The sequence below is a fragment of the Lynx canadensis genome, chromosome C2 (assembly GCF_007474595.2).
Source record: "Lynx canadensis isolate LIC74 chromosome C2, mLynCan4.pri.v2, whole genome shotgun sequence".
NCBI lineage: Eukaryota > Metazoa > Chordata > Mammalia > Carnivora > Felidae > Lynx > Lynx canadensis.
Window position 1 is genome coordinate 28,698,263 of NC_044311.2, and position 26,612 is coordinate 28,724,874.

General features: G+C 36.6%; 1 protein-coding gene across 2 annotated transcripts in view; it reads right to left on the bottom strand.

The window, feature by feature from the left end:
- Window positions 1-1,074: 1,074 nt before the first annotated feature.
- The window catches only part of NPHP3 (nephrocystin 3), a 44,094-nt gene continuing 18,556 nt past the window's right edge, over window positions 1,075-26,612 (bottom strand). The window contains exons 10-27 of one of the 2 annotated variants that reach the window (XM_030329485.1): window positions 24,804-24,907; window positions 23,472-23,586; window positions 22,880-23,023; window positions 22,308-22,405; window positions 20,896-20,998; window positions 20,405-20,487; window positions 17,462-17,600; window positions 15,651-15,815; window positions 14,173-14,267; window positions 13,045-13,167; window positions 8,988-9,177; window positions 8,586-8,827; window positions 7,461-7,536; window positions 5,937-6,064; window positions 4,785-5,025; window positions 3,609-3,734; window positions 2,690-2,805; window positions 1,075-2,078 (exon numbers count right to left, since the gene is read on the bottom strand). In XM_030329485.1, the coding sequence (XP_030185345.1) occupies window positions 1,898-2,078; window positions 2,690-2,805; window positions 3,609-3,734; window positions 4,785-5,025; window positions 5,937-6,064; window positions 7,461-7,536; window positions 8,586-8,827; window positions 8,988-9,177; window positions 13,045-13,167; window positions 14,173-14,267; window positions 15,651-15,815; window positions 17,462-17,600; window positions 20,405-20,487; window positions 20,896-20,998; window positions 22,308-22,405; window positions 22,880-23,023; window positions 23,472-23,586; window positions 24,804-24,907 (2,469 nt within the window). In that variant the 3' untranslated portion in view covers window positions 1,075-1,897. Of the gene's footprint in view, window positions 2,079-2,689; window positions 2,806-3,608; window positions 3,755-4,784; window positions 5,026-5,936; window positions 6,065-7,460; window positions 7,537-8,585; window positions 8,828-8,987; window positions 9,178-13,044; window positions 13,168-14,172; window positions 14,268-15,650; window positions 15,816-17,461; window positions 17,601-20,404; window positions 20,488-20,895; window positions 20,999-22,307; window positions 22,406-22,879; window positions 23,024-23,471; window positions 23,587-24,803; window positions 24,908-26,612 lie in introns of those variants that run through there. The other variant, XM_030329486.1, reaches the window with a different exon arrangement.

Here is a 26,612-nt window from a genome sequence, read left to right on the forward strand (position 1 = left end):
GAAGTCAGACACTTAGCCAACTGAGCCACTCAGGTATCCCACAAAGTAGTTTTTTTAAGGCATTAAACTTAATATTACTACTTATAATGTTTTAAATTACTAGCTATTAGATAATTACATTTTATTTTTTTATAGATTAAAAAAAATTTAATTTTGAGAGAGAGAGAGAAAGAGCAGGGAAAGGCAGAGAGAGAATCCCAAGCAGGCTCCATACTCCCAGCACAGAGCCTGACACAGGGCTTGAGACCATGAACCATGAGACCATGACCTGAGTAGAAATCAGGAGTCTGACACTTAACCAACTGAGCCATCCAGGTGCCCCAAGATAATCAAATTTTAAACTCTAACAGCTTAATTCTGAAATGAGTGTATGGTAATTTGTGAATTTAATTAAGATGTGTTATGGTCGTGTTTTATCTTTTTTCCTTTTGAACTTCTCACAAAAGGGGGAGAAGGAGGCTCATTATAAGATCCTGCCCAATTTCTTCTAAATCACAGCTATGGTGACTTAGAATCAGACCATTGCTTGTCAAACTTAGGTGCATATGAATCACCTGGGGATCTAGCCAAACTGCAGATTTTGATTCAGTAGGTCTGAGGAGAACCTCTAGAGTCTTAATTTTTCATCAGCTCCCAGCTAGTACTGATGATTCTGGTTCATGGACCATCCTGTGCATAGCCAAGCCTTACAGAACATTAACCAAAACCTTATAAAGTCACCAAAACTCAATTTGGTATAAAATGGAGTGGTAAAAAGAAAACTTGAAATTGTACTTTTATTTTTAAATTTCCCTTAAAAAAAAAAAGTTTGAGAGAGAGAGAGAGAGAGAGCCCTCTGTGCATAGGAGGGGCAGGGAGAAAGAGAATCCCAAGCAGGCTCTGCAATGTCAGTGCATGGACCCATTGTGGGGCTTGAACTCATGAACTGAGAAGATCATGACCTAAGCTGAAATCAAGAGTCAGACACTCAACCAACTGAGCCACCCAGGTGCCCTGCACTTTTATTTTAAAACAGTGAAGTATAGCTATTACATCTTTCACCTTTATAATTAATATGCTGGAATCTTACAAGTATTAAAATTAAAGATTTTATTATATATAAATACATAAATGGTTTTAACCAAAATGTGGCAACATTTATAAAACCTGTAAAATATTTCATTTTTCAATACAGAACAGACTAATCTGAGTTTGAGATAAATGAGATCAATTTAGGCCATTTAAGAAAGAAGAGACTGTCATGTCTCTATCTTGGGGAAGGTCAAGGAATGGTAAGAGCTTGACTTGTTACTGCATTAATGGCTTCAGATTATGCAGGTACATGTAACACAGCAGAACAATGTAGACTAGGCCTGGCCCAGTCTGCTCATGGAAAAGGTAGAATTTTTAAAAAGGTAGCAGAGACAACTGTTACCAGTTCATTTTACAGAAGATAATTCAAACCTTTCATAAACATTGTCCCTTTATTCTTTGAAACTTCTTCGAGGTAGAGAATCAGGCCAGGCTACTGCTGAAAAGCATGACCAGGAATGGTGAGGCCAGAGCAGCTCTGAGAGATGAAAGAATTATGGAATTGAACTCCTTGTCTTTACTGCTCTTCCAGCTCTTGTTGAACAGACCAGTCCACTCTTCATGATCAATTCTTCATATCATTTTAGGATTCTAAGGTGTCCACATCCATTGGTCCCATACGATAGGAAAGTCAGTTATTTTAAACAGCATACACTGACACAATCATGACTGAAACCTCAATGTAGTCCAATGCAATTTCATGCAAATATCAAATTACACAAAGTAAAAATAAATTAACATTTTTTTAATGTTTTAAATTCTAATGTTCCAAATGTTTCTTAATTATTTTGTCCAAAAGTGCATTTGCAATGAATTGTAATTGCCATTACCTTGGTCCCTGATGAAGGAAAACATTAGGAGAATGGGTTGTTTTTAAGCTAAATGTGTCTCCACTTGATGAATGTCGGGAAGGAGCTTTTCCACCCAAAAGTGATGTTTCTGCTTCTTTTATTTCCATCGCCCTTTTGTATAGTTCAGCAGCTTTTTCAAAATCCCCTTCTTCATAGCTTTGTGAGAAAAAATTGTTGAAATGAGAATATAACCTCTTAACAACTTGAAATGACCTTACAGGATACAGAATAACAAGCTGTGAATAATTCCTTTCTCCCTTCTATTTCCAGTGCATGCGCTCAGGCTGACTAGTAAAACAATACCCAAACTCTCCTTTCTATCTGAACTGCTAAAGTATATCTCAGTGCCTCATATAGACACCAGAGAGACCATGTTGTAATGGATGCAGTGAAATTGCTAAGGGAAGTCTCCGCATCTTGAGATACACAAACACAGAAAAAGCAAAATCAACATGCACTTAATGGTAAATTAGTTTTGAGGACAGCAAATTGCCCATATTACCCCCAGAGCTTGTTAGCTGCAAATGTAAACCATCTTTCACTACTTACCTGATACATTCGTCTACAACAGAGATTATGCAGCCTTCATTTCACTTCTGGATACTACTTTACTTTAGTATCTTGAAGTAAATCAACCCCAAACAGCCCCTTTACCCCCTTGAGTCCAAGGAAAAACAATCACCAAATATTCTGTTTTGTTCTATGATGACTCAAAGCTGTTCTAAAATGGAGTTTGGCTGTTATCAGGAAGCTGAAAAAATTCTTACCTAAGCACAGCTAAATTTTTTAATGTTTCTCCAACTCGAGGATGCATCCGACCCAGGCTGTCTTCATAAATCTTTAATGCTCTTTCATATAATGGCAAGGCTTCGATATGTTTTTTCTTATTAAAAAAAAGTAACAACACTCACTTGAACACATGGAATTGCTGAACTTACTATTAACATATTCTAGACTAAGCTGATATACTTGGGTAAGCACCTCTAAAAAGGTTAATAACCTCCCACAGGATGTGGATAGAAAAGATTTATTAAACATAATGGTAGAAGCAGTATACTAGAAAGTCAGAAACCTAAGTTTTAGACCTGTCTTGGTGACCATTGACCTGAATCCAAAAATATAAGCAAAAACCTATTTATTGCCCTGTGGGTACAACACCAGCTTTTCACCTATCATAGACAAATGCCACAGCTTAAAGACAATATTAGATATAGAGATGTACAGAATCTCCAGAATTTAAAAACCAAGCTTATGCAATGAACTAAGCACTCAGTAGGTGTTTTACGCTAAGAGGAAGGGACTGTTTTACAAATATAACTTCAATAATTTCCCAAGTACTAAAGAAAGCATTAGTAATCTTTTTTTTTTTAAGTTTATTTATTTTGGCAGAGAGTGCATGAGTGGGAGAGGGGACAGAGAGAGAGGGAGAGAGAGAATCCCTAGCAGGCTTCTCACTGTAAGCGCAGAGCCCAATGTGGGGCTTGAACTCACAAACTGTGAGATTATGACCTGAGTTGAAATCAAGAGTCAGATGTTTAATCAACTGAGCCACCTAGGCGTCCCTAAAGGAAGCATTAGCAATCTTAAATTTCCTTTAATTACTGCTACTGTGTCACAGCTAATTCATATTTATCTATATTTCATACCTTAAAACCATTCATAAAGAGTTAATATGTAGGAACTTACCATTTGGCTATAGAGAACAGCTAAGTTCACCAGGGCAGTAGCTACACTAGGGTGCTTTGGGCCAAAAGATTTCTGTCGAATTTCAACAGCTAGCTCATACAGAGGTACAGCTTTGTCAAGTTTCCCCTAAAAAACAAAAGTGAAATCTAACAAAAATATTAAAACAATAAATACTATCTGATCAGAGCTTTTTCCATAAATAAAATTTTCTATTAAGTAATTTTGAGGGAAAAAAAAATTTCAGAAGCATTTTCTCCCACTTTAATGGTTAAGTTCATAGATAGATAACTGAAATCTAATGAAGTAAAGCCACACTGAATATAAAAACATTTTCTCTGATAATTCAAAAAGCCCTTTTAGAAAGATCACCCATTACCACTAAGTTCCTGGTGACGTAAAAATACCGGGAAAATATGTTTGCTACTGTATATAATTTAGATTTGGCATCAAAATAAAATCTCATTTTCCACCAACTCCCTTCCAGGTTTTCCTAATTGTTTCTTTTTCACTTGAAAGTTGCGCAGAAATAGCAATAATGCATCATCGTTCTTACTAAATCATCAACTTCAGTGCCAGGTTGACCAGCAAGGGTCCCACAAGGTCTAAAGACCTTGTATACACAGCTCTATACCTGCACTAAATAAAGTGAAAGTGGACCTCTTTGGCTTTTTTTTTTTTTGGGGGGGGGGGTGGGGAACAGCTACAAAAACTCCAAGTATCTCAGGCTAGATTCCTATGGCAAAAAATGGTTACATTTCATTGCAGGCAAAGAAAAGAAACAGTGAAATTTAAATGGTCACTTAATCACCTACAAAGATTCCTCCTTCACCTCTGACAACTGGGTGATTTGTTATGTTTATGGCTGCTTAACACAGGAAACTTAATCATGGTTGAATTTTAGAACTTCTGAAATGTAAGTTCCATCCAATTAGAATGCTGATAAATGCATTTGTATTTGGAATGTATTTTAACAAAACAGACTGGTATCTTAATTTAGTTAAGTCTGATATAATATTTTTTAATGTTTTACTCAGCTATTTGTTAAAAAAATTAATCATGATTGAAAAGCTCAGAGAAAATAATCTATCCATCAGGAGACAAATTATTTTGCTGCCAGTAATTATGGCTTAATTGGTATGTTATAAAACACATGTAAGCATGTCAAGGATTACTTACCATTTTCTTATATAAGATTGCAAGGTGCTTCACTGTATAGGCCAAAGAAGGGTGATCAGGAGCTAATGCTCGTCTCCGAATGTCTAAAGCTCTTTCGTAAAGCTCTTCTGCTTTATCATACTGTTTCTTTTCATTGCACAGAGCTGCCAGATTATTTAAAGACTGGGCACAGTCTGGGTGATCTGGTCCTAGAACTCGCTCTCTCATTTCTAAGGACCGCTTCAGAAACTGGTCGGCTGTTCTATGAATAAAACCCCAAAATGGTTTAAATAACGTATTTGCTAGAAGTAAGAATCCTTAACCCTAAGTCAGGTGGAGAACTGAAGCATTTTAATTATTAAATCCAAGATAGTTAATAAAAAGCATTCGGTTAAAGTCCTCTCCCCCTCTTTCCTACCCCTCATCCCTTCCTGCGCTTTTCCAAAAATTAAAAATTATTTCCTGATAGTGTGAGGGCCTTAAGTATCTGGAATGATTGCCTCAGTTCTCCACCTGACTTCTAAAAAACAAACCCATAAATATTTTCCAGGACAAACTTCTGATACCTTTAAAACTATTAGACCTAACTCAAAAGATTTTGGTATTCATTCTTCCTTCCTTTGATGTTAGTACTAAATAATTTTTAATTCAAGAACCCCTTGTGAAGGAGACTAAGGATTTGTTATACTTTCCCCATATCCAAAGTATCAAATTTGTTACAGTTTTCTGAAATCCAAGTTAGTCCAAAAACACTTCTTTTTTCAGAGTGTAAATATTAATGCCTTTTTGAGTCCTTTAAGTACAAATAAACTGAAGACCAAAACTAGCAGCCATCTATATTCTATTCTTTAATATCCCTTGGTGCCAGTTTCTTTTGTGAAGTCTCACATACAATACTGACACAAAACACTTCATAAACATAAAACATACTAGGGATGCTACAGATACTCTTTTTAGTAACTTTTTAGTTACTAAAGAAACAAAGTGACAGAAACAGTAGAGACTATGCCATGGTCTTTGTTAAGTGTGGCTATGTTCAGAACATACTGTACATGAAATCTGGCATGGTTTCTATCAATTTATTCTAGCTTGACTTGATAGAAACATAAACCAGCTTTTCATCTAAGAGAAAAAACGGACACTTGTTTTCATAATTAACATCATGGTACTCACTCCAGGTTATTCTGAAGATAGTAGAGAACTCCCAGTTCATTGAGGGTCCGAGCATTGTCAGGGGTGTCCTTACCTAACGTGAGCTCTTCTAACTGTAGGGCTCGTCTACGTAAAAGGGCGAATCCATACTGAAATAAACACAAATTGATAATCATTACTAGGTAAGTGCAGTCTTTGATTCTGAAACACTATACTGGAGTCCTAAGAAATCCTGGCTCCTTTCGTTCCCTTTAAAGTAGATTACAATTATTTTAAGTATCACACTGAATTAATCCAATGATTATTGAAAATGCACATACTTCCACATGGCATCACATTTTTAAATTAATTAAAAGTACCATTTTGTGAAAGTGATGATGACGTATTTTAGCAAAGTGAACTGAGCCCCAAGTGCTTCAAAAAGGTCAGGACACAAAGTTAACCTGCAGATATTTACCAATCCCACTGCTAAACACTTAAACATCAGGTACTTAAACCGTATATACCACTTGCAAGTAGTAAACAAATAAATCCTGGAAATCAAATGCACAGTATAGTGAATACAGACAATAATCCTGTATTATAATCATCAAACTTGCTAAGAGATTAGATCTTAATTATTCCCACCACAAAAAAGAAATGATAATTACATGATAGGATAGAGGTGCTATCACTACAAAAGCAATAATATTACAATATATAATGTATCAAATTAACATGTACAACCTTAAATTTACAGTGTTATATGTCAAAAATATTTAATTAAAAATGTACATAGCATTTGAAGTTAAAATAAACAGGCTATAGATTTTATCAGCAGCTTAGAAAAATGAAAATATTTTTTTGTGTGTGTGCTCAAGGGTAAGAATTTCTATGCATTTGCATTTAGCATAATATATTAAAAATATCTTTTTTTTCCTTTAAAGAAGCAGCTTTTAAGTCCATCTTCCAAAGTCTAACTTTCAAATGAACTTTATAGTTACACTTTTAAATAAAGTAAAAAAAAATTATTTTCAATGTTTATTGAGATATAATTGCCATAAAACATTGTGTGAGTTTAAGGTATACAACATGATGATATGAAATATGTATATACTTCAATATACTGTAATATATAGTTCCACTTTTTTTAAATGTTACTTTTCTTTTTTTTTTTTTTTTTTGAGAGAGAGAGCACAAGCAGGGGAGGGGCAGAGATAGAGGGGGACAGAAGATCTGAAGAGGGCTCTGCATTGACCAATGTGGAGGCTTGAACTCATGAACTGTGAGATCGTGACCTGAACCGAAGTCAGACACGCAACAGACTGAGCCACCCAGGTGCCCCTAGTTCCACTTTTTAAAAGCCTGCTAAGTTGTACTTTCCAGTAATTCTAATACTTACGCAGGTATTATACATATAAGGAAAATGTTAATTAGTACTTTTATAGAAGTCACTTTAATATCTAAAGTTCTTAAATAGGTGAGGTGTATGCATCTATATTATGATATTCAGACATGCTCTTTTCTTCTGCTTCAAAGCACAACACAAAAGAAATCTCTCATTACCGAGTTGCCTTTTCTCCTTGTAGCTTTCTGACGAATTTTAAAGGATTTTTTCCTAAAATGTTCAGCTTGTTCATATCTTAAAAAAAAAAAATAAAGTCAAACAAAAGAAACACATGTCCAATTTATCATATTTCAGGCAAATGAAAGCATTCCTTACCTAGTGTAAAGTTTTTGTTTTGTTTTTGTCTCTTAAATATAGCATAATTTCTAAAGATGACAGTCACACAGAATTAAAAATCTTTAACAAAAAACTTCATAAAACATAATCTAACAAAACAAACCTAGCTCTCCAAGTAGCTGACATTTAATAGATTTTTAACGGACTTAACTCACTTCAAATCTCTAAAGGATGACCTAACTAAGTGAAAATCTAAAATTTTAGTTTGTTCTACCACCTTCCTCTGTACGTGCTAATTTCTGGTCAAATATAAATGTGAAATTCACAAAAAAATTGTGTGAAACAATACTTCTAGAAATTAAAAGAAAAAATTCCAATATGTATCATTTACGATGGTGCAAAGAAAATGATTTCTGATAGAGGAAACGATGACATTCAGTGGGTGCCTAATAGATATGAGACTTTTTATTACACCAGGGACTGGTAAACTTTTTCTGTAAAGGGCTAGATAGTAAATATTTTAGGTTTTATGGGCCATGTGGTCTGTTACAAATATAAAAATCTGTTAGTGAATCATGGAAGCAGCCGTGTGGAAGTTTATGGAAGCAGTCACATAAAATGTGCCTATGTTCCAATACAACCTTATTTACAAAACAAGGGGCCTTTTGGATTTGGCCTGTGGGCAATCGTTTGCTGCCCTGTGTTAGTAATGCACTTAATATTACAAAGCCAGTCAATGAATGGGCCCAGATTGAAACCCGACTATACAACTCCAAAGTCCATGCTCTAGCCTGCACGCATCTTCAAATAGAGATGAATCTTGTGGTGCTAGTTTTCTGTTTACGACACAAACACCCAAGACTGAGAATAATATTTGAACATGGTGGACTGAAAAGAATATAGGATAAGGAAAAGTACATAGCCACAAAACAAAGCTTAACACGTAAGTACATCAAGAACTGTGACTCCCCATCATAAAACTAGAGTATTACTCATTTAAATCTTACTTATTTTGTTTCTGGTACAAAGTTGCAAGTGCCTCAAGTTCACGAGCAATATGTGGATGCTCCGCGCCATAAGCATTTTCTGCGATTTCTAATGCTTGTTTATACAACTGTTCTGCATTGCCAAACTTCTTCCACTGCACGTACACACTCGCTAGTTGGTGGAGGGACTGAGCCACTCTTGGGTGATCTGGATCTAAAGCTGTTTCTCGAATTTCTAGAGACCTCTGCAAAGGCACCACAGCCTAGGAAAAAAAAGGGTTCAAGGCCAGGTAAAGTGAGTGAAATACCGTTAAGAGCTGCGATGTGATCAGCACAACAAATGAAAGCTGCACTAACTCCTAGGGAGGAGAGAAGAGCACACAGGAAAAACCCACACAGTCTGTGATTCCTTGCTGAGCATACCTGACTAAGGAGGCCTAGATCCCTGAGAAATCGCCCCAGGGTTTCATAAAGATCCGCCAGGCAAATCATGTTCTCCTCGCCTTCCCAGTTTTTCTCGTGCTGCTTCAATGAATCAAAGTACTCTGCTGCCATTGCGCTTTTGTCTTTGCCAACAAACTGCCAATAACTCAGCAATTCAGCAAAGTGTCCTCTGTTTCAACAAAAACAGTAACTTAATGAAAATCAAACATTAAAACCCACTGTTGAGTGAAAGTGCCAGAATTCATATAAGCTACTGACGCTTTATTAGTAGGCAAGTGTAGTAGAGAGAGAGGGAAAACTGTAGACTCCAACCTGCTGAGTCCACCGCTTCCTAGCTGTGTGGTCTTGAGCAGGTTGTCTGACCTCTTATACTCTGTCATCCTTATCTGCAGAAAGGGGTCACTGACACTACCTGCCTAAGGTGTTACTATAAGCAGATTATAGCACACAGCAAGTACTCCATAGTGCCGGCTGTTATCATTACTATCATTATGGTTACTCACCAGTGGAAATCTACCAGAATCCTTTCTAGACATTTCGTGATATGCAGTCAACTGCTAAATTCACCCAGATCATTATTTTAAATGATGGAAATTAGAACAAAAGAAACTAATGAAACACAGGCAACTGTCAGAATAGAAATACAAAAGTAAGCGTATTCATCTGGAGATGACATTAGTAGGATGGGAGAGCTGGCAAACTACAGAGTAAATCTGATTTCAAAGGAATCATGATTTCAAAGGTTGAAATGGAGATCAGAAATAATTTAGGAGGTATAACAAAGAAATTTGAAAAGTTCACTTAGGAGCAAAACAAATTATGTAGCTATGTTAAGAGAAATGTCTGAGTTTCTAGGTAAGACAGTAATGTAAACTCCCATGAGGCTTAGAGGTCAGAAGCTTGACCGTGAAAAGGTGGTGTGGCCACTGGCAAATTCAAACATAACCAGAAGAGACAATACAATTTCTGAAAAGGGGTAATCCTTTCTTTAAATTTAACACCAGTCGGATTTTGTGGCGAGCCGGCCCAGAATCTGGTTTCAGGGCTATACTTTGAGATACCTGAGGGCCATGAAAGGCAGATGTCATGAACCACCTCCATGGGTGGTTTGGATTTAAACCTGCTTAAATGCAAGGGTAAGATAGAAAGGTATCTCAAGATCATTTCAGTTCTGATTTTTTAAAAACCGCAATATTCATTTTTACTTTACCACTTGGGAAAAGATCTCGTGGCAATTTGCAAATTGTCTTAAAATTTCTCCCAGTTTTTTTAAATTTCAGGCACCACTGAATCTGGACTTGTTTTTATAGGGGTTTTTTTCATTATTATTTTTAATTGTGCTATGTTTTATCCCTAGCACTTGGGGATACAATAAGTACTTGTTAGGTTAATGTAATGTGCTTATCAGCAGAGCTCAGCCCATAATACACACAGCCTTCTTTCTGCTCATCTAAATTCTACAGCAGAATCCAATTTCATCCATCTTTCCAGGCCCGCTCAGATGTTCCTCTTTGCCAGCTGCTTTCTTCTCTAAATCCCACTTTTATTACAGCATTATCTTTTTTTTGTAATTTATTTATTTTTCAAGGCATAGCTGATAAACAACTATTAATTTCAGGTGTACAGCTACTGATTTGAAATATGTATATACAGAGTTCCCCCTATCCCCAGTTTCACTTTCGGCAGTTTCAGTTACCAGTGATCAACCACAGTCCAGAAGTAGATGATCCTCCTTCTGACATATCATCAGGAGGTCAATAGTAGCCTAAGGCTACATCACAAGCCTACTCTATTCACCTCACTTCATCTCATATCATGTGGGCATTGTATCATCTCACATCATCACAAGAAGGGTCAGTCAGTCCAGGAAGATATTTTGAGAGAGAGAGAGGGACCACATTCACATAACTTTTAGTATAGTATAGTAGTATAGTATAGTATAACTGTTATAATTGTTCTATTTTATTATTAGTTATTGCTGTTAATATCTTACTATGCCTAACTTATAAATTAAACTTAATTAAAATTAAAATTAACCATAGGTATGTATGTGCAGGAAAAAAACATAATATATATAGGGCTTGGTACTATCTGTGACTTCAGGCATCCACTGGGGGTCTTGGAACATATCCCCCATGGAAAGGGGGTATTGCAAAATGATCACCACAATAAGTCTAATTAACATCTGTCCCTATTGCATGGTTACAGAATTTCTTTTCTTGTCATGAGAACTTTTAAGACCTACTTCTTTAGCAACTTTTATTTATTTATTTTTTTTATTTTTATTTTTTTTAATTACAAAGTATAATCTTATATATATTTTTTTTATATATGAAATTTATTGACAAATTGGTTTCCATACAACACCCAGTGCTCATCCCAAAAGGTGCCCTCCTCAATACCCATCACCCACCCTCCCCTCCCTCCCACCCCCCATCAACCCTCAGTTTGTTCTCAGTTTTTTAACAGTCTCTTATGCTTTGGCTCTCTCCCACTCTAACGTCCTTTTTTTTTTTTTTTTTTTTTTTCCTTCCCCTCCACCATGGGTTCCTGTTAAGTTTCTCAGGATCCACATAAGAGTGAAACCATATGGTATCTGTCTTTCTCTGTATGGCTTATTTCACTTAGCATCACACTCTCCAGTTCCATCCACGTTGCTACAAAAGGCCATATTTCATTTTTTCTCATTGCCACGTAGTATTCCATTGTGTATATAAACCACAATTTCTTTATCCATTCATCAGTTGATGGACATTTAGGCTCTTTCCATAATTTGGCTATTGTTGAGAGTGCTCTTTAGCAACTTTTAAAGATGCAGTATAGTATTATTAACTATATAGTCGTCATGCTGTACATTACCTCCCCATGACTTAGTTATTTAATAACTGAAAGTCTGTGCCTTTTGACTCCTTTCACCCACTTTAACCCCTTCCCTACCCTCTGCCTCTGGCAACCACCAATTTCTTCTTTGTATCAAGGGCATGTTTGGGTTTTTTTTTTTTTTTTTTTTTGTAGATTCCAGATATAAGTGAGATCACACAGTATTTGTCTTTCTGACTTCTTTCATTTAGCAAGATGCCCTAAAGATCTGTCAGTGTTGTTGCAGATGGCAAGATTTCATTCTTTTTTATGGCTGAGTAACATTCCATTGTATGTATGTATATGAATGCACACACACACACACACACACACACACACACATTTTCTTTATCCATTCATCTATCAATGGACACTTAGGTTGTTTCCATATCTTGGCTATTGTAAATAATGTTGCAATGGTGCACATATCTTTTCAAATTGTTGTTTTTGTTTTCTTCAGATATATACCCAGAAATGAAATTGCTAGATCATATCACAGTTCTATTTTTAATTTTTTGAGGAACCTCATACTGTTTTCCACAGTGGCTGCATCATTTTACATTCCCACCAACAGTGCACCAGGGTTCCCTTTTCTCTATATCCTCGCCAGCATTTGTTATCTTTTGTCTTCGTGATAACAGTCATTCTATAGGTGTGAGGTGATAGCTCAGTGTGGTTTTAATTTGAATTCACCCAATGATTACTGATGTTGAGCATCTTTTCATATGCCCGTTGGCTACATGTATCTCTTTTTTTGAAAAATGTCTATTCAGATCCTCTGCCCATGTTTTAATCAGATTCTTGTTGTTATTGAGTTGTACGAGTTCTTAAATATTTTGAATGTTAATTCCTTTGCATATGTATGATTTGCAAATATTTTCTCTCATTCAGTAGGTTGCCTTTTCATTTTGTTTATGATTTCCTTTGCGGTGCAGAAGCTTTTTTAGTTTGATTTAGTTCCACTGGTTTATTTTGTTTTTGATGCTTTTGCTTTTTATGTCAGATTCAAGAAATCACCACCAAGACTGGCGTCAAGCAGTTACATACTATGTTTTCTAGGAGTTTTATGGCTTAAGGTCTTAAAGCTAAATTAAAAATGCCATTTTTCTTTGTTACACCGATCAATTGTTTAAATCTGTTTTTCTGGGGAAAGATGTTCTACAAATAAGTTTCTTACCTTTTATAAAGGTTTTGAGACACAAAGAGATTGAGAAGGCAATCATGTAACTTCTGTTTACTTCCCTGCTGCTGAAAAAGCCAAGGGAGTTCATCTGCACTTCTCCAAGTCACTCGGTCCCGACTGTTAGAAGGGAAGAGACAACACCCAATAATACCTTCCAACAATGATATTGCCTCAAAAGGCAAATGGTGAAGGAATAAAAATGTATTCTCTGACTCTTTAAGTGTAATTAAAAAAAATTTTTTTGTTTTGTTTTTAGTTTGAGAGAGAGAAAGAGAGAGAGAGAGAACATGTGAGCAGGAGAGAGGCAGAGGGAGAGAGAGAGAATCTTAAGCAGGCTCCATGCTCAGCACAGAGCCTGACATGGGGCCAGATCCCATGACTCTGCGACTGTGACCTGAGCCAAAATTGAGTTGGACACTCAACTGCCTGAGCCACCCAGGTGCCCCTAAATATAATCTAATACTGAGAAAATTATGTCAAAATCAGAAACTCTGTCAATGTAACTAAGAAAATAAATAAAGTGATATTAGGACCATCAATCAAACTCTCAAGGTATTTTCTTAAAATTGAACTATTTAAAAAACTCTCAATCAACCCAAATATACACACATGGATATACACAGACACACATTTTTAAACTACTAAACTGGAATAAAATGATAATAATAAAATAACCCTACACTGATTTCATGTAAATCAATTTAAATCTTTAGCATAATATTAAAAGACTGACTTACATAATAATCTTTATAGTTCTTTTGACATTACCAGAATAGGGAGAATATTTAATGTTTTTTGTAATAATTTAAAAAAATTTTTTTTTATTTCAGAGAGAGAGAGAGAGTGAGTGAACATGAATGGGGGAGAAGGGGCAGAGGGAAAGAGAGAGGATCACAAGCAGGCTCCCTGCTCAGTGTGGAGTACAACGCAGGGCTTGATCCCATGAACTGTGAGATCATGACCTGAGCCAAAATCAAAAGCCAGACATTCAATCAACTGAGCCAACTTATTATTACCTTTTAATAATTAAATTTTTATACATTAAGTTATAAGCTTAGGAAGAGAAATAAAGACACAAAGATAAAATGTGTTACAGAAGAACTATATGGATATTTATAATACCTTAACTGCATGGTAAAATAGTTGATTAGCTTTTGCCTGTATGAAGAAATAATGGTGGGATCTTCCATGTATTCCAGTCTCACTGTTTCCCAAGCCTGGAAAAAAAATAAAAAATACTGTAGTCTATTTTCTGTTAGTCACTGAATATCTAAAAATTAATTTATAAATAGGAATTTATAATTATTTCAATTTTATAGTTGTATAATACAGATGACATAAAAATATTTTAAAATTCAGCATACATTTATGTGATAAACTGACATGAGAATAAAAATCTCCTGGAGGCACCTTAAACACAATTTAATTCAAATTTCTAGTTAGTGCAGAAATGTGGAGTGAAAAAGTACTAAAAAGGAATTTATTTAAGCAATACACAATAAAAGAGAAAGATGAGCCTATGAGATCACAAACATTTCACACCTACAAATACAATGCAGCATGCTCATATGAAAGACTTAACTTGCATTTGTATACACATAAATCAACCATGGCATTGCAGATGATAACAATTATACTAGTCAGTATTTCCTAAACATTCACTACTATGTGCTAGACATCATGTCTAGGACCTCATTAGGGTCAAGGACCATCTCAACAAATTCTCTTCACATACCCTGTAGTAAGCTGGAAAAATCTACCCACAGCTTACCGAATTTACCCAAGGTTACACAGCTGTTAAACTGTGAAGAGCTGGATTGTGAACTGAGGCATACTGACTTACTGAGTCCAAGCTCCTGAAGCGTAAATAATTACACTAGCAATCAACGGAACATAAAATTGAAAAAAAATATATTTTTTCTCTTTTGGAAAGAAACTACTTTGTAAAGTACTGTAGTTCCTCTTTATCCCCAGGTTCACTTTCTGCAATTTCAGTTACCCATGGCCAAATGGGGTTTAAAAGCAGACACCCTTCTGATATTATGGTCAGAAGGTCAGTAGTAGCCCAACGTTAGGTCCCAGTGCCTATGCCATTCACCTCACTCCATCTCATCATGTAGACATTTTATAATCTCAAGAAGGGTGAGTGCAGTATAATAAGACATTTTGAGAGAGAAAGAGACAACATTCCCATAATTTTTAGTACAGTACATTGTTATAATTGTTTTGTTTTATTATTAGTTATTGTTGTTAATCTCATACTGTCCCTAAATTATAAATTAAACTTTATCATGGGTAGGCACGTGTAAGGGAAAAAACATAGTTTATATAAGGCTCCGTACTATCCTGGTTTTAGGCATTCTCTGGGGTTCTTGGAATGTGTCTCCTACAGATAAGGGGGGGCTGTTGTAATAGCCATTTCATAAAGGTACTTTGTAAGAATAATATTAGCCAATTTTTACACTTAACCTAAAATCATTGCAAAAGCAATTTTGTAATGCCAAATTTAAAATTTCAACTTTGTCTTATAATGGAAACACTTAAAATAGCATGGGATGTTGACATTTATAGTTAAAAAATCTTATTACAATAACATCTACCTGTAGATGCTGAAACTTGAGCAAGCCACAACCATAAGTCAACAAGCACATTTTGTGTAAACTGTGAATGAGGGAGGTCAAGACAGCCCAGGACAGCTCAGGGTAGAGTTCCATCAATTCTGATTCACTCACACCATTGTGACTAACATTTATGAGGCAGAGAATCTAGGTAGAGAAGTGAATTAACAATGATCATAAGCCACCTCTGTAAGTAACAAAAAGCCATTAAAAGGTTATTAACTTCTTATTCAAACTTATTGTTCAAATGATTTAATAAAGAAACAGATTTCTTAGAATAAAACATACTTTCCAAAAGCCATTAATCAAGAATAAGATAGTGTATATAGTAAATCTAGCATGCCAAAAATAACACACAGAAAAAAGTTTGAGGACAATTAAAGCCTCAGGAAACAGATTAAAACTAATGACAAAGTTCCAATTTTGGGACAATGGTAGAAGAAAATAGTTCTTTTACTATAGATGCCTGTTAATAGAAGACAACATATAACAAAACATCTCTAAAAGTACAGCTGAACCTACGAAAAAGAAATCCCCCAGGTGCCAGAAGTGAATAGGAAAGAACATCAGAGGGCTAAGGGCTGGAGCTGCTGTCCCTGGGGGATGTGGGGATCCAGGACAGGCAACCTTCGCAGTAACTCAAATGCTTGGGTTTTCACACCCACAGTGGGGATGGAAGGTGAGCCCTTAAACCCAGTAAGGGGAGGAGTTGGAACTAGAAAGCTTGCCAGCACCAGGGATCCAAGAGCTGTACCCTCAGTGAAGGGGTGCATGAGAAAACATCATCCCACAGACCAACCATATATGAAAGCTTACTTTAAAGCTCTAATAGTTAAGACACCATGGTATTGGCAAGGAATGAGGAAAACTGGAACAGAAGAGCTCAGAAAACAAAGTCATGTTAATTTGTGAGTGTGATATCCAAATTAGCAGAAAAGATGTACTCTTCAGAAAAATGAGGGGCGCCTGGATGGCTCAGTCAGTTAAGCGTCCAAGTTCAGCTCAGGTCATGATTTCGCAGTCTGAGAGTTCGAGCCCCTCGTGGGGCTCTGTGCTGACAGCTTGGAGCCTGGAGCCTGCTTTGGATTCTGTGTCTCCCTCTCTCTCTGTCCCTCCCCCACCCATGCTCTGCCTCTCTCTTTCAAAAATAAACATTAAAAAAAAAAAATGAAAAGTTAGCTAACCATATGATAAAAGATTAAAAAGTAGATTCCTTCCTCACACAATAAACAAAAATAAATCCTCAAGATAAGGACTTACACAGGAAGAACAACACTGTAAAATATTTTAAAGGGAAAAAAAATACACAGGAGAACATTTTTATGATAACAAGTTTTTTTTGACAATAAAAGATTTTTAAAATAAGATATAACAGGCATAGGCCATAAAATAAACTGTTGATAAATCTGACTTCATCAAAATAAAACTTTGTACAATGAATGATACCAAAAAGTTAAGACAAGAAACAAATAGGAAGAAGAATTAATTTACAAACTCTGCAAAAAAGAGGATTTGTATTTAGCGACTCAATTAAAACTCAAGTAAAAAGGCTTGGATCAGCAAACCACATAAAAGGAGACAGGAATCACTAATAAACATGAACAGATGAAAAATCTCAATGATCATGAGGAAAATGCAAGTTTCTTGAGATACCACTTCTGGCCACAAGCACACTATGGTAGCCAGCATTCCTGTAGATGCTTGAAACATATTTAAGCACACATTTAAAAATAATTACTATTTACTTCAATTCACACATAAATGCAAACTTCTATGAGTTTATTACCCTTTACCTGTTTCATGAGTTCTTTATCCATATCATTTGCCAGGGACTCCTGGATAGATCGCAGAGCAAGTCTGTATAATGAAATAGTATCTTGACACTGGAAACACTGATGAAGGATTTTATCTAAATTGCCTGCTCTCCCAGCACTGTTGGAATTGAGAATAGGTTTAATTTCTTACAGACAGCCAACATCTGTGAAAAATCTAGGGTAGATAAAAACAACGTGGTCTCTATTTTTTATACTTCAACTGATTAACAGAAATTCAATAAAACATGATATAGGAAAATGGTAGTTTTATGGGGCTGCCAGCATCATCAAGTTTATTTTAGTATACAGTTTAACTCGATGCAGTAAACATGTGCTGGGGACTTACTATATGTCAAGCAATTACTGCACATTATGGAACACAGAAATGAGTAAGACAGGCTACCTACATACAGGAAGCAGGAAAAGAATTATAAGTAAGTGTTATTAGTTAGCGATGCAAATTAAATTTGTTTAGAGCCAGGATTCAGAAAATATCAGGCTAAGAAAATCGGAAAATAGGGTGGTTTTAAAATATTACACAGGGGCGCCTGGGTGGCGCAGTCGGTTAAACGTCCGACTTCAGCCAGGTCACGATCTCGCGGTCCGTGAGTTCGAGCCCCGCGTCAGGCTCTGGGCTGATGGCTCAGAGCCTGGAGCCTGTTTCCGATTCTGTGTCTCCCTCTCTCTCTGCCCCTCCCCCGTTCATGCTCTGTCTCTCTCTGTCCCAAAAATAAATAAACGTTGAAAAAAAAATAAAATAAAATAAATAAAAAAAAATAAAAAAAAATAAAAAATAAAATATTACACAATATTTACCAATAGTTTCTTTTTTCAATATGAAGATATAGAGAGAGAAGAAGAAAAAAAAGGTCTAGAGTATAATTAGACCTTCTAAAGGTCTAATTTGAGATTTCTTTCTAAGTCAGCATGAAGCCATTTGAGATTTCTAAGTCAGCATGACTGTACATAAACTTTGCTTAAACCAAAAGCCTGATTTATGGCTCACAAAATATTCATTGTACCTTGCCTTATAAACAAGTAGCCTAAAGGAAAGCCATCTTGTCCTTAAGATGTCAATCAATGCTCCTACACTCTGCATTCTGACATTAAAACTCATGATTCCTGCCTATGTTAATCCATAATTTTTTGAGCTTTCACAATATGCAAAAACAGTATATAACCCTGTAAAAACTGTTCATTCTTCAGAGCACTTTCTTTCCTGTGAAGATCATGTTTCCTAGGGAAGGTGTCCTACTGCGGGCTCGAATAAAACTCTCTTCGGGCACCTAGGTGGCTCAGTTGGTTAAGTGCCGGGCTCTTGATTTCGGCTCAGGTTATGACTCATGGTTCGTGAGTGGTTCATGAGTTCGAGCCCCACATCAGGTTCTGTGCTCAGAGCGAGGAGCCTGCTTTGGATCCTCTATCTCTCTCTCTCTGTCCCTCCCCAACTTGTTCTCTCTCTCTCAAAAATAAATAAATGTTAAACTTTAAGAGATTCTAAAAGGTTTGTTCATCTTGTGTCAACACTCTTAAAATAGCTAAATTCAATAAATGTTATGAAATGTGTGGAAAGGGACTCACACTCTTGAACCATACTTCTGCAAGCTGTTGATGTCCACAGTGGCCAGATGGACTGCCAAAACTGAAAACAGTGGGAATATCACGGGCAATTCAAAATTTTAGAAGATGTTTTCGTTTCCAATTTGGTGCTCAAGATGGGAATGTGGAATTAAGAGACATGAGTACTAGGGGCACCTGGGTGGCTCAGTTAAGCATCTGACTTTGGCTCAGGTCATGATCTCATGGTGTGTGAGTTCGAGCCCCACACTGGGCTCCTTGTGGAGCATGGAGCCTCCTTGCGAACCTCTCTCTCTCACCCTCTCTCGCTGCCCCTCTCCCACCCATGCTTTCTCTCTCTCAAATAAACATTAAAAAAAAGAGAGAGACAAGAGTACTAGATTCAGTGTCTCGAATATGAATTATACTGGGATTACCATCTATTGTGATGATCATCAGAACCATATTCATCTTTTTTACCTCTGGTTGTGAAGAGTCGAAGTAAGTTGAGACTGTACTGAAGAAGAAATGTAGTTACACTTTGTAAGGCTTACCTAAAGGGAAATGACTAATGGATATCATGGATATCTGTTTTTAAAAATTTTTTTTTAATGTTTATTTAAGTTTGAGAGATAGAGACAGAGACAGAGACAGAGACAGAGACAGAGAGAGAGAGAGAGAGAGAGAGAGAGAGAGAGAGAAACAGAGCATGAGCCGGGGAAGGGCAGAGAGAGGGAGTCACAGAACCCAAAGCAGGCTCCAGGCTCTGAGCTGTCAGCACAAAGCCTGACACGGGGCCTGAACTCATGAGCTGTGAGATCATGACCTGAGCCAAAGTCGGACGCATAACTGACTGAGCCACCCAGGTGCTTCAACTAATGAATATCTGATATAGAAGAATCCATTTTAGGATGAAAGGTTTATCAGGATTTTAGAACACAGACAATGAAAAATTCCTACATACCTACCTACTAATATTTAAGGATACCTGAAATAACATTTGTTTGCCTCAGTTGCCTGTCATTTTCCCAAAGCTAGGGGCCTCAAGCAAGTGACAAGAAACACTCATGGACCCCAAATAAGAGCAAAGATGGCCTTCTGTGGCAACCCCCAGTAGGGATATGGTAAGCGTGATGAAAATTAGGCAACTATATCCAACAAGTTATTATAATTCATGGGCTATCATCAATCTGCAGTCGCGAGTCACATTCTCACAGGGTGTTAGTGTCACTGTTAGAATCAACAGAATCTGATATGAGTGGCACAAGAGATTGTCGCAGTGATCAGCTCTCGGTTTCCCAAGACAAGGAAGCAGTCTGCGGCAAACACAAGACATGCAGTTCATGTAAGCTCGCCACCACTTACCGCGCCATCACTTTGCCGAAAAGGGTGACATAAAGGGCATTGCAGGTTGTAGCAGAACGACAGTGTCGCTCTAGCTTCTTCTCCTGTACCAGTTTACCAAAACACAAAACAGACAAACAAAAACAAAACCACCCTGGAATTAAGCGGTCTTTACTATGGAGCCATCAACAAATATCCCTGGCAGAAATGACATGGCTCCTGCCATCAGTGGCATCATTGCCATATGGTGGGGGACCGCAGATGCGGTTGGAATGCATATGTTCTTCTGCCTTTAAAAACACCTGGTTAATAAAGTAAAACTGAAGCCCCAAAAGGTTTTTATTGATCCTTCTATATTTGTTAGTTTAAGAGCAAATGCATTTAACAATTATTAGACTCCAATTTCTCTTAACACAATAGAGAGTTCCTACGTTGAATTTTAAGTCTCATATAAGGTGTCTTATAGGACAGTCGATAGAGAGTAAAAGTGCAGTAAAATTAAAAACACTTACCTGCTCTTTACTCAATTTAATGTCCATAGAGTGGCATTCTGCAATTATAATAGATTTTGCATCTTTTGGATTTAGAGGATCAAGATGAAGTGTAGGCCACAACCTTTTATTTAAAGGAAAAAAAAATGAAATTCTTTTCTAATACAACTAAAGCTGTAATCTACCCAAACACAAGTCAAAATCCATTACAAGAATTAATTTTTTTAATTTATTTTTATTTTTATTTTATTTTTTAGAAGATTGATTTTAACTTTTTTTTTTTGTTAACGTTTATTTATTTTTTTTTGAGACAGGGAGAGACAGCATGAACGGGGGAGGGTCAGAGAGAGAGGAAGACACAGAATCTGAAACAGGCTCCAGGCTCTGAGCTGTCAGCACAGAGCCCGACGTGGGGCTCGAACTCACGGACCGCGAGATCATGACCTGAGCCGAAGTCAGATGCTTAACCGACTGAGCCACCCAGGCGCCCAAGAGTTAATTTTTTATATTGCCTTTGTAATACCAGCAAAACTAATCTCAGTTAATCTAATTCTTTTCTAACATGCGTATCATTAGTTTCAGCAATTAATCCCAACAAAGACTTCTATTTTTTAATTATTATTATTGTTTTCATGTTTATTTTTGAGAGAGAGAGAAGAGAGGCAGAGCGCAAGCAGAGGAGGTACAGAGAGAGAGGGAGACACAGAATCCAAAGCAGGCTCCAGGCTCTGAGCTGTGAGTATGGAGCCCGATGTGGGGCTCGAGCTCATGAACCATGAGATAATGACCCGAGCTGAAGTCGGACGCTTAACCGACTGAACCACCCAGGCGACCCCAACAAGACTTTTAAATAGTGTATACATTAGGCAGCAAAGTGGCAGAACATTTCCAGCTCTATGTTCTATACTATTAATAAAACTAAACATAGGTATTGTATTCGTGCCTATGAAGATAGTACAAGATAGCGTTTGTCCACAAATTACTCGTAATCCGATTGGAATTTAATCATCCTGCAACATGCATTCTCAATGCAACATGCATTCTCAATTTTCTCATCTGTAAATTTAACTGCCTGCTTGGAGCTACACCTGGCAACTCAAATCAACCATGTCCAAAAATGAAACTTCTAACCTTTCCTCCACAAACCTTCCCATCCTTTTTGTTCCCCATTTCAGTTCACAGAGCCACAATTTACTTAATTTCCCAAGTCAGAAACTTGGGGGCCATTCAGCTTTCCCCTCCTTGACATCCCAGATCTAGCCTCCTACCAAATCCTATAGATTGTATCTTTCTCTTGAATTCATCCACTTCTCCCTATCCTCACTGCCACTTATATGAAAAACATAAAAACACAAACACGTATCTTTTAAAACCTTTCCTTGTTTGTACTTAAAACACTTCAGTAATCTGAAAGAGCTAAAGTTAGGTCATACCTCCATGCTGGAGGGCATGTTTCCACATTCACTGAAACAATTACTCTTACATTCACTGGCAGTGGATCTATCAGCCATTTCATGTGTTTTTCCACTTGCTTAAAATATAAAAACAAAATTCATTCTATTAATTCAAAATATTTCAAAACAACCCAATAATAGCTCCCCAAGTAAAATGAAATTCTCATTACATCTTTCATTATTATCGAGGATAAAATCTTTTTTTTTTTGGATGATTTATCTCAGAATATTAAAAGACAAGTGGCAAAATACTATTATTACTGACACAAGTTCTGGACACTTAAGGAAATGTCCAGGCCCTAAAAGTATGTCAAAACAAACAAATTTGTTAATTGGTGAATTCAATTGGTCTTTCCCAATAAAATACTAGTGTCTACTGGCATACAGAACATTGTTTATCCACATGCTTCCTCCCTAGAAATTAAGCAGAAATAACAGAACCAACATCAACATTTTCTTCTCATAAACATATTTAAATGCCTGCTATAGCCATTACTGATATTTTTGTTTCTTTCTGAGAGTATCATTAGGTTACAAAGTGAAAACAGTACCTGAACTTGATCTATAGAATCAATAATGATGATAATACTGCCTTGATGACGGGCAGAGAGTTTTTCTAGCCAACGTGGAAATTCTTCTAGAAGCTTAGCAGGATCCAGTGTCAGAGCAGATACTGACCAAGAGTGCTGCATCAACTACAAGATGAAAACACATACAAATTAAAGTAGTTGCACGTTATCACAGTTGGTGGGAAATTTCCATCCCTACTTTTTAAACCAAACTTGAGTAACCAAGAGGACCCAACTGCATCAAGTACTATTTTTAACTTTCTACAAATCCAAAACAAATGGGTAATATTGAAAATTGAAAATTATTGGGTACTTGGCCCCAACGATTTCTGATCCTAAATAAAAATTCTGATAGTTCTGTGGGGCGCCTGGGTGGCTCAGTCAGTTGAGTATCATCTCCTGATTTCGGCTCAGGTTATGGCCTTATGCTTCTGTTCACGAGATCAAGCTGCATGTCAGGCTCTGGGCTGATAGCATGGAGCCTGCCTGGGTTTCTCTTTCTCCCTCTCTCTCTCAAAATAAATAAATAAACATCAAAAAAATTCTGGTAATTCCAAATCATGCCATATTATACCTTTAGAGTTAGCCGTTTAATAATCAATGAAGGCTCTGAGCTGGTTGACATGGGCCTTCCCACAAAATGAGAAAGAATTAGCGTGTTAGGGGAATTCTTCTGTTGCAACTGAATCCTGAAAGAAAAAGACCTTTTATAAGACTGATAAAACTCATATGTTATCAATACAAAAAAGAATTCACAATGCATTAAACATCAAATGCTACCTAGCTCTCAGCAATAACCTATCAGCACTTTTGAATAAACATGGGAGATTTCCATCTTTATTCCACTTTTAGATTGTTTTAAATAAACCTTTAAAAATTATAGGTTCATTTTAATTAAAAATTGATATTAAATAATGGAAACCAACATAGTGTACACTTGAAATTCAAGTATTAGTGAAATGAGCATTAACCTTTAACTAAAAATATATTAGAGGAAAAAAGGAAGTTTCTTTGCTAGGTAGAAAAATATTATTTTCTAAAAAAATTTTATTTTCCACTAAATGAAAGGGCAGTAAAAAGGAAACACATGCTAATTCTTCAATGTAAATCATAATTATGAAAGCAAATATTCTAATTGTTTTTAACTAATAGGAACTAAAATGAAAGTAAAAAAGAGTTCATCAAGCGTCTATAACCCTTAGTCCCTAATTTGAAGAATGACTTTACATTCATAATACAAGTCATCCTTTGTTTTTTTTTTTAACGTTTATTTATTTTTGGGACAGAGAGAGACAGAGCATGAACGGGGGAGGGGCAGAGAGAGAGGGAGACACAGAATCGGAAGCAGGCTCCGGGCTCTGAGCCATCAGCCCAGAGCCCGACGCGGGGCTCGAACTCACGGACCGAAAGATCATGACCTGAGCTGAAGTCGGACGCTTAACCGACTGAGCCACCCAGGCGCCCCAAGTCATCCTTTATTTTGATGTACTTTATGACTTATTTCACTCTAAACAGTCTGTCTTTGTCTTATTTCAAATATTAAAATCCCAATGAAACTTTTAAGATGAAGCTGATAACTGAAAACAAAGGCACATCCCCTGTAGAATTCACCTAATTCTATTCCACACTGACCACTCCCTCACACAGCACGTGCTTGGCTGTGACCCACATAATTAATATAAACAATCACAAATGCTCAAATTTCCAATTCCTTTCTCATTCTGTATTCTAACATCCAAATTGTACACACTTCGGGGCATGAACCTATGATTTTATACGTTTTTGCTTTTTTTAATGTTTAGTACAGACCATGCAGGAAGGCACGCAGGCAATAATACATTTTGTTGAATGAGTTCAGTAATTCGAATGATGACAATGGTAACAATGTAATTGGACTGCATCATACCACTTTGATAAAAGAAGGGACTTTCCAGAACCTGGTCCTCCAGATACAAGAAGGGGTGGAATTGGTGCTGGTGCCGCCACTAGATCATTAAGCCGTTGGTAATACTAGAAACAAAAATGAATTTAAATTGCAAGGAAGCATACACCTCTTATAAATACTAGAGTCAACTTCTGATCATCCTCTGAAATCATTAGAGAAAAGCTGCATGAGAAAATGAAATCTACTTTTAGTCAACAGCATCCTCATAATTGCTTATTTTTATGGCTGCTTAAATATGCCCAAAATAGTAAACTAAGAATGAGTCCCAATTTTTTCTACACATAGTGCTGCTATAAATTAACGGATGAGAGACAACGCTTAAGATCCCCATTGGGTTTTACAACATTCAGATTTTGCAGAATGCTGCAGGAAGGCCAATGTTTTATCCTGTATTCCCTAAACCACAGAAAGTATCACAGAAGGCTTTGAGGGCGTCAGCAGGCATCCTCAGTCTGCTGGTCAGAAGAACACCATCCTACACACCCCCACAGTTTCCAGGGATTTCTGAAAATGGGTCTGAACAAGAACAGTTTTGCGTGGGCCCTTTATCTGAGTCTCCCAACCTGCCACGGAGAATCAGGTTAGGACAGACTGCCTACCTGAGATCTTTCTGAAATTAAGTGAGCTCTCGGCAAAGTCCAAGAACCCATCTATCTCAGGCTTTCCCCAGACACTAAAAAGTTGTTCAGAGATAAAAAGGCCACACTCAGAAAACCAAAATACCTCAGTATTTACTGGGGACTTGGCAAAGTTATCTTGGGGGTTGAGATGTTATTAAATGTACCAGTGGTCTAAATGACAGCAGATAAGGAATTAAAAGAATTTGTAATAAGTAGCTTGTGGTTAGCTTTAGGGAAGCAGAAATTTCTAACAACTACAATAAGTTACTATTTGGTATAGTTTTTCAATCAATTTTTGTTTGCCATATTATGCACACAGAATATATTCCCCAGGAACTCAAATTATTCTGATAGCAATGGTGCGTCTCAAAAAGCAAAAGACTTCATTGATTTAGAACCCTGTAAATCCTAACAACGTAGTTCATGTTCCCACAGAAAGCCCATTTATAAAACCATAGTTCCCAAGTTCAGACTACTTGCCATAGAAGAAAGAGCATAGGATTAGGAGCCAGAAGATCTAGGTTCAAATCCCAGATCTGCAGTCTACTCCATGTGTGCTCTCTTAGGCAAACTGGAACACGAACTTTAGGTTCTTCAATTATGAAATAATGATAGCAATACCTCTCTTACAAAATAGCATATTTTATATGCTATATAGTTACATTCATCATGTGCCAGGTACTGTGCCAAGTGGTCGATGTGCTTTACCTGGCTGAGTCCTCTCAACAACCCTGTCAGGTAGGTAAACTACTAAATCTCATTTTACAGACAAGGAAGTCAAAGGTCAGAGCTTAGTAATGATCACAATCCAGAGTTAGGAAATGGTGGAACCAGGACATAAACACAGACAGTCTCAATTATAAAATTTCCATGCAAATCCTGCTGATAGTGACAGCTAGGATAATATTCTTTAAAACATTCATTCTTACATTAATTTTTAAATATTATTAATTTTTTTCAATTTGGACATAGATTGTGTACTTCAAGTTCCATTAATTTGTTTAGATATCTGAGGATGCTAATGAACTGATCAGCCTATTGCATTAACTACTGTGCTGTTTCCTGAATGTTTGACATTTTGATTCCTCCAAGCCTTGGAAGAATAGAGAGCCTTACGAGTTTTATCAAGTTTCTTAGCTATCCTAAGCTT